This window comes from Lycium barbarum, chromosome 4, assembly GCF_019175385.1.
Source record: "Lycium barbarum isolate Lr01 chromosome 4, ASM1917538v2, whole genome shotgun sequence".
NCBI classification, from domain to species: Eukaryota; Viridiplantae; Streptophyta; class Magnoliopsida; order Solanales; family Solanaceae; genus Lycium; species Lycium barbarum.
In genome coordinates, this window is record NC_083340.1 from 145,432,125 (window position 1) to 145,440,592 (window position 8,468).

At 35.0% G+C, this 8,468-nt stretch overlaps 1 protein-coding gene across 2 annotated transcripts; it reads left to right on the top strand.

Annotated features, from left to right (window-relative positions):
• Positions 1 to 1,707: 1,707 nt before the first annotated feature.
• Positions 1,708 to 7,962, top strand: LOC132636839 (probable glutamate carboxypeptidase LAMP1). Of its 2 annotated transcripts, XM_060353879.1 has the most exons (14): positions 1,708 to 2,357; positions 3,138 to 3,652; positions 4,198 to 4,265; positions 4,567 to 4,648; positions 4,758 to 4,850; positions 4,954 to 5,106; positions 5,304 to 5,378; positions 5,531 to 5,618; positions 5,814 to 5,897; positions 6,727 to 6,815; positions 6,884 to 7,000; positions 7,129 to 7,248; positions 7,381 to 7,425; positions 7,546 to 7,962. In XM_060353879.1, the coding sequence occupies exons 1-14, from the start codon at positions 1,940 to 1,942 to the stop codon at positions 7,726 to 7,728; spliced, it is 2,130 nt and encodes a 709-aa protein (XP_060209862.1). In that variant the 5' UTR covers positions 1,708 to 1,939; the 3' UTR covers positions 7,729 to 7,962. The 2 variants fall into 2 exon arrangements, with proteins under 2 accessions (XP_060209862.1, XP_060209863.1); XM_060353880.1 differs by lacking the exon at positions 7,381 to 7,425 and having other exon boundaries at positions 1,709 to 2,357.
• Positions 7,963 to 8,468: the final 506 nt, after the last annotated feature.

An 8,468-nucleotide genomic window follows, 5' to 3' on the forward strand; every position in this document is an offset into this window, starting at 1 on the left:
TGAATTAATAAATGTGATATTTTTTAATAGTAAAAACTTTTAAATGAAAAATTGGCCACACAATTCAATAATGTATTTGTACGAAACTCCTACTGATTACCATAACTTGTGATAAACTCATACATTAGAAACGTCATGTGATCTGTCAGGACCATTTCTGCTAAACTCCTGGCGATCACCAAGAGTTGCATCCATTGATCTTCTGGGTATCCGTTAGCACTTTGCTGCCAGGTTCTAAGCTCGAAGTTATTTTTGCACAACTTATTCAAACTGAGTCAAAACATAATTAGTAGCGCAAAACAATTTTTTTTTTGCTCGGATTGCCCTTCATTTGGAGTGGTCTTTAAGTTTTGCCCTTCGCCTAATATCCTGAGGTTGTGGGTTCGAACCCTAGCTCAGTAAAAAAATAAAAATGAATCGCAAGGCAGAAGTGCAGAATTTTGCAAATCTGTCCATGCAGGTAGAATTCTGCCTTAAGGCATATATTTGCAAATTCTTCCCATGTGCAAATTCTGCCTTAAGGGCAAAAGTTAAAGACCGCCATTTTGAGGGACAAAAATTGAAGACCACCCCTAACGAAGGACAATCCTGCAAATTGACGTATTTGTGCAAATCACACTCAAGGAGCAGACTTTGGATAATCACATTTTACCAACTTTTATGAGCCAAGCCCAATACAAACAAACGTGTCAGGCCCAATATTGTCCAGCTTGAAGACTGGGACTCTTTTAAGTTAAAAACATAAAATAAAAATAAAACATTCTATTAAATTTCATTATATATTTTCCTGATTTAGCTATAAATAACCTGAAATTTAGTCAATAACTCTTGATAAATTAGGGAACTGAATTGATTGCTTAATACCAAGATCAAAGACTATAAATTCTCCACCAAATTTCATGTTCAAGAAATAACGGAAAGCAAATTAATGGTCCCATTAAGATTGATTAATATTCATTCAATTTAATTGTTTTAAGGAACATAATCAGATCCTTCAAAAGCATAAGGTTCTTAAGTCATAACCTCAAGGTGCAAATTTTGTTACAGAAAGTACAATTGCTATGACTATGGTTTTGAAAAGAAAAAAAAAACTAATGTCCGTGAATGGACCAATAGCTATGAATATGTCAAATCTGTTTAGATGGCTCAAATGTGTAGTCATTTTGAGTTTTGGTATGATTTACTAAAGCTTTGAGTGCGAATTCTGAAAATAAAAAACTTTTGCTAAAAAATGATTCTCCCCTAAATGAATTTACCCGACGCAAATAGAAATTCATCGAGTTAATGCGCTTAGCAAAAAGAAAAAAAGGTTCATTCAACTATTTTTGAAGGATAAATTTAGATTTGGCTAATGAGGAGATAAAAAAGCGGTAAAATTCACTCATAAAAACTTTTTAACCATTATTATTAAAAAAATAATTATTGTCATGAAATTTTAAATTTCATATATTATAAAGTTTCACTTATAGAATTTGAGAATTTCATGATAATGTCAGACTGTTAAAAGATAAGGCCGAAAGCGGCTAGCAAATGTTATTTTTACCGGAAAAGAGTGCCACAAGAAAGGCCACAAAAGTGCAAATAATCCCACACATACATCAATTGTAGGTCCCCCTTTTGATGACACACACAAACATCCAAGAATTTCAACCATTCCTTTGTGATAGATTCTGAAACAACTTTGAAAAGATAAACATCCATTAATTAAAAAATGTTCACTCAAATAATTGGTGATTTACCTATCAAGTAATCAATCCAAAAATCATTTCTATTCATTTTGAGATCATTTTCATGCCTAAAAAAGTCCTCCAAATATACAATTTAATATTGAAGTCCACGCTAATGACATAAAGGAATCAACTGTCTTGATCACTTCACCTTAACACTATCTCATCAAGATTCAAGAATCAGTTACTAACTTCCAAGAAACTAAAATCAAATGTTCAAGTTATCAATTTACAGCTTCATAGCACTAGCCACTTTAACCTTTATTTTCTTGACAACCCCACCAAAATCTTACTATCACTCTTTGTTCATATCTGATACTTTTTCTGATAATTCATCTATAGCAAATCATCTTTACACCTTAACTAAGAGACCCCATGTTGCTGGTTCTCAAGCTAATGCTGAAGCAGCTACTTATGTTTTATCAATTTTCACTTCTTGTAACATACCATCACATGTAACATCTTATGATGTTGCCTTAACTTATCCTGTCTCAAGGTCTTTAATTCTAACACCTTCAACTTCAGAAAAACCAATTAAGTTTGGTCTTTCTCAAGAAATTTATGATGATGATCCATATGCAGATGTGGCAAATGAAGTATTACCTACCTTCCATGCTTATGCAAGATCAGGTATTGTTAGATAATGTTTTAAATTTTTTGAAATGATGGATTTTGTTGAGTAAATTAAGGGTGTGTTTGGTATGAAGGAAAATATTTTTCCACTGAAGTATTACCTTACTTATTTTCTAGTGTGTGGCAGTAAGCAGAAAATATTAATTCCAAAAGCATTTCTAGGAAAATACTATAGGTTGGGGATGGGAGTAGGGGTATGGGGGTGGAGTGTGTTAGAGGGCAAGGATGACACAATTAGCGTGGAATGCCACTTATGGAACTTGTTTTTCCTACCTCCATTAGAGAAGTCATTTTGCTCATTTTTAAGGAACTTATTTTCCTAAAGAAGATGATTTTAAAAAATTTTGACCAACCGAACATGAAAAAATTGAAAGTGGTTCATCAATCTTGAAAATGAATTTGAGGAATTTATTTTAGGTTCATCGTTGATATGATCAATAGGGATGGTTTCTTTGAAAATTATAAGCAGTTCAATTGAAAAACGTTTGAATGAAATCATAGAGTCAAGAATAGGAGAACGAGGTTTCTGAATGCTAACTCTTGCGTGGCTTAGTTGAATTTTGGTGATAGTATTATTATTATTCTTCCGTTTGCTCGTGAACGAGACTTCAACTATCTTCAAGAGACGTGATTATGAAAAGTCAAGCAATTGTCATTTCGGTTTTGTATGTAATATTATTATCCGTATTCTAACAATTTGAAGACATTTTGAGTTTAGCGCTAAGTACTTTAAAGGTTAAACTCATCAAAATTTAAATATTGGATCCGCCTGTGCAGGTACTGCGACTGGTCCAGTGGTATATGCAAATTATGGGCGCGTAGAGGACTATGCAACATTGAGAGAAATGGGAGTTAATGTATCTAATACTGTTGTATTGGCTAGATATGGGGAGATATTCAGGGGAGACATTGTACATAATGCTTATGCTGCTGGTGCAATAGGTGTTTTAACTTTTACAGATAAAAAGGACTATGGCGGCGGAAAATGGTTTCCGGACGATAAGTGGATGCCACCAAGTGGAGTTCAAGTTGGATTAGTGTATGATGGAACTGGTGATCCTACAACACCAGGGTGGCCTAGTACTGGAGAATGTGAAAGATTGTCAAATGAGGAAGTAGATAATGAAGGGAATGTACCATTGATACCTTCATTGCCAATTTCTTGGGCTGATGGAGATGCAATTATAAGGACTATAGGTGGAAAAATAGCCAATGTGGATTGGCAAGGAGGAAAAGATAGCCACATTTATAGAGTTGGGCCAGGACCTGCAATAGCAAATCTCAGTTATGAAGTAAGTAGTCCTCCGGTTTCCATCTTATGTGAAGGTGTTTGACTGAGCACGGACTTTAAGAAAGAAAGATTTTATTTTGGAACTTATGGTCTTAAACATGCCATGACGTTCCGATAGCTATAAGATCACGACATTAAGGGTAAATCGGAAGTTTAAAGTTAAATTGTTTCTGAATATAAAAAGGCGTTGTTCTTGTTGAAATTGACCAATAACGAAAGAATGTCACAAAAAATGGAACAATTCTTCTCTCTTTTTTATATTGAACTACGAAAAGCACTTTATAGTAGCAACACAAATTCACCCTTTCTGGTTGTTATGACTGGAAAGAATCGATAGGTTCTTTTGGTGCGCCTTGGTCCTTCTTACAAGGACTATCCTTTGTATATGTTTTGAGGGAATATGACAAAGACTAAGCTTTGTAAGTGATCATCAGAACTAACTGTCATTTGTATATATCATACGGTTCACCCTTTCCTTTAGAAAGTATAAAGAGTGCTAGTCTACAAGTAAATTTTGGGCTTGTTAAATGGATGTAAATTCTGCAGGGACAACAAGTCATAAGCACAATCCAAAATGTTATTGGAGTTATAGAAGGGAAAGAAGAACCTGATCGGTACGCCTATCTAACTTTCAACTTTTCATGAGTTATTTGACCTTACTACTGCCTTAAAATGCATAATATATATCAGTTTTAGACAGAAATTGGGTTGAACAGAATATAATGAATTCATATATTCGTCTAGTCGACCTTAACTAGCCTAGGATTGAGGTTTAGTTGATTGAATAATTGATGAGTTGGCTCATTTCACGTCCATAAAACAAAGGACAAATATAAAACTTAGTCTAGTGAAAAACAAGATGAATGAAAAATCAGTTAGAAAATGTTTGTGCCACTCAAGGGGAGATGTTTCCAGGTTTGTTATACTAGGTAATCATCGCGATGCATGGACATTTGGAGCTGTTGATCCGAATAGTGGCACAGCGGCCCTACTTGAGGTATTATTTCTCCAGAGAACTTTACCTAAACTGTCAAGGATATATATTTCATGCAGAAAATATGTATATACATATATAACTGATTACCTGATTTTCTTGTGAAATGTAGATTGCTCAAAGGCTCGAAAAGTTGCAAAAAATAGGGTGGAGACCGCGAAGAACAATTGTCTTATGCAACTGGGACGCTGAGGAGTATGGCTTGGTGACTCATCTCTTCTCTTAGAAACACACACATATGACACGAGCATATTTGTATACCAACACTTTATGTCACAAGTAACTAAATGCTAACCTGCTCGTTTCAGATAGGTTCAACTGAGTGGGTTGAAGAAAATAGGGAAATGCTAGCTGCAAGGGCCGTCGCCTACTTGAACGTTGATTGTGCAGTTCAAGGGGGGCCTTTTCGAGCCTCTGCAACTCCTCAACTTGATGAAATAATCATGCAAGCTGCGCAGCAGGTATCTCCTGATTATCCCCAAAAAAACGTATTGGAAGTCTTAAAGACATAATTAAGTAAATTAAAGTGTGCTCCGTCTAACAGTTTAAACTTTTAGAAATGTTCACACACTTCAACATGGTATAAGAGTAATACTAGACACCTATTTTACTGTTGTTTTGACCTTTGACTTATCTTAAACTTACTTCTTTCTGGAAGGTCCAAGATCCTGATAACTCCTCACAAACTATCTACCAATCCTGGCTCGCCTCTGGAAACAATACAACAATAAAGGTGAGAGTGTTAAAATGCTTGCCTAAGTTTAGACATCATCCTAAGTGGAGAAAGTCATCTTCATCGATACCTCAATGTTCCTTTTTAAGAACTTATAACTTTGACAAGAACAGGTAGAGACTTGTCCTGATTTTTTTTTTTTCTGCATGAAGCTCGGGAGATTAGGAGGAGCTGGATCAGATTACGCGGCATTTGTTCAACACATTGGCACTCCAGCGCTAGACCTGTCTTTTGGGCAAGGTAACGACATATTAATTACCTCACGAAGCAAAAACCTCTTAAAATATAGGCATTGAAACCTCCTAAAATATAGGCATTGAACCATAGGTAAGAAAAGAGTAGACCACACAAAAACAAAGGAGAAACAAAAATATATTGTGACATACTACAAACTTCGTTCAATTTTCCATATAATCTTCTGACATTTGTCTGCAGGTTTCCCAGTCTACCACTCGATGTATGATGATTTTTTCTGGATGAAGAAATTTGGAGACCCAATGTTTCATAGGCATGTAGCAGGTTTGTTGCTCCTTTTCCCAAATTAACATATGTTGCATCTTGCATATCTGTGTGAGAGTGCTTGCTTCTGTTATATGCTTAAACTTGATCTTAAGTAGAAAAGCAAATGCAGAGTCAAAGCATAGAAAGCAAAGATTAATACAGTTATTTATTGTCACATATAAGAAAAAGTCTGACTAAGATGTAAAGTAATTGCACAGGCACAAAAGAAATCATGTTTTGCACCTATTAATTACATGTTCAAGTTTCTACATGCTATCTTACATATTTCTATATGGTATTGGTTGTTGCTTCATTGAATTTTCTTCACTAATAGGCTAACGCCTCGACTTTATCATTATGGATTAGTTCATTAGGATCAACATGAGAGTCCAACTACATTACCAGAATCTATGTTGCATATTTGAAAGAAGTTGACCTCCTTGCTTCTCCTGCTCCCCCCTACGTATGTAGGATATTTTAAGATCATTTTATAACCGTCAAAATAGTGATCCCAAAAAAAGACAGTAGGTACAGCCAGGCTGTGAATAGCCATCCATCATACTGTAAAAATTGGATAGGTTCAATCTACAGTCATTAGGGCCTCCTAAAACGATCTACTAAATCCATCGAGTTATTGATGTGGAAATTCAAGTAAAGGAAAATATTGAAGGTTATATGGACTCTCATCAAGATTATGTGCATGTTTCTACATAACTGAAGCAAAGATTATGCTCATGGTTCTATATGCTAACTTATAACAGATCATTGCTTCTTAATCCATGTTACTGTCCAGCAAATACCTTGTTCTTCATCATAGATCGATCTAATTTTATTACTATTTTTATAGTGGCAAGCATTTGGGGTTTAGTAGCTCTTCGGCTTGCAGATGACGAAGTTTTACCTTTTAATTACCAATCCTACGCGTCTGAGCTCCAGGTATTGTTAAATTGTCCTTTAAGCTACAACTGAAATGCTACCTAATGATCCAAATATTCATGAAACAGAAAAGTGCAGAATACTTGGAAGCCGAAATTTCGGAGAAGGGAATTTCACTTGTTCCCTTGTATGCTTCTATTGAAAAACTGAAAAAAGCAGCCACAAGTATTAAGGATGACATAAAGGTACAACATGAATTCTGTTATAGAGTGTCCTATCTATAACAGCTTAAGTTTTTAAATGAGTTGGTCACACAATTCAACAGTAATACTTAAGACTACGCACATGGATTTAACAAACACATGACTTGTAGACACTCAAAGCAAAAAGAAGTCGGGCATCGTTAAGAGAGTTGAACGACAGACTAATAATGACAGAACGAGCTTTCACAGAAAGAGACGGGCTTTCCTCAAGGACATGGTACAAACATTTGGTAGGTCATAATTATCCATTTCTTAGTAATTTTGTCGCTTGCATTATTTCATTTCCATATCGCTTTAAATCTCTTATCCGAATCTCTTAACCTTATCTAACCGTATCTGACTTCTTTTATGCTTTTATTGAGCCGGGGGTCTTTCGGAAACAGCCGACCTACCTTGGTAGGAGTCAGGTCTGCGTACACTCTACCCTCCCCAGACCCTACGATGTGGGATTTCACTGGGTTGTTGTTGTTGTATCCATTTCATGACAGATTGGATTAAATTACTGTGTACTGCAATTTTTTACTCAGATTTACGCACCAGCAAGGCACAATGATTATGGATCTAACTCGTTCCCTGGTGTATCTGATGCTATCGAGAGAGCCCAGAGCCTGAATTCTGCTGACTCGTGGCGTTCTGTGCAACATGAAGTTTGGCGGGTTGCTCGAGCCATCACACAAGCATCACTAGTCCTCACTGGTCGACTAACATGAATCTTTGTAGTATCATTTACAATATTGTTATGTTAAAAAGAATGAAGCAAGTAGTTATATATATGGTTCCACAGGCTTGGTTCTAACAAAATTGTGAAATTTTGCTAAAGATCAAACATGGTAAATCTTTTCTATGGTAGATGTTTTCAGTGTGAAAATGCTTACCCTGAGAAAGTATTTTCTAGTGCTTCATCTGTTATAAAACTAGGTGACTGGTGGTACTAGTTTCTTATTTTTCTCCATAGTAACAGAGTAGGGAAATTTTATCATTTTCATCTCTGTAAATTCAAACTCCTAACACTATAATTTGAATTATAATTTTTTGGTTGAATAATCCAGGTCATTTTGGTGACAAACAATAGGAGAGTACTACTTTAGGCAGGAAAAATAAATAAATACTACTACTTTTTCCAGTCAAAACAGAAACTTTTGGACCTTTAAAGAGTATATTATAATATATATTTTTTTTCGAAAGGGTAATGAAATTATAATTTGTCAATCAAAACTTGGTGTTTCAAAGCTAAAGTTAAAGTTTGCAAGACTAGACCTTGACAATGAGTTGACACATTTTCATAAACTTCAATTATGTGGTCTCTTAAAATTGTTGAGTAGATAAATTTTTTGATATTATAATTTTAAAAGTTCCATAAGAGATAAAAAGAAGTTTTGTAGTGTTGTTTTATCAGAAATTTTGTTTTTTTTCTTTCAGAAAAATCTTTTTGAGCAATCAAGTATTTGGG

Excerpts from the sequence above, each read along its gene's own strand:
- LOC132636839 (XM_060353879.1), top strand. The coding sequence starts at position 1,940 with ATGTTCAAGTTATCAATTTACAGCTTCATAGCACTAGCCACTTTAACC. Across the intron at positions 4,649-4,757 it reads GCACAGCGGCCCTACTTGAG|ATTGCTCAAAGGCTCGAAAA; the intron begins GTATTATTTCTC and ends TGTGAAATGTAG. Across the intron at positions 5,898-6,726 it reads GTTTCATAGGCATGTAGCAG|TGGCAAGCATTTGGGGTTTA; the intron begins GTTTGTTGCTCC and ends CTATTTTTATAG.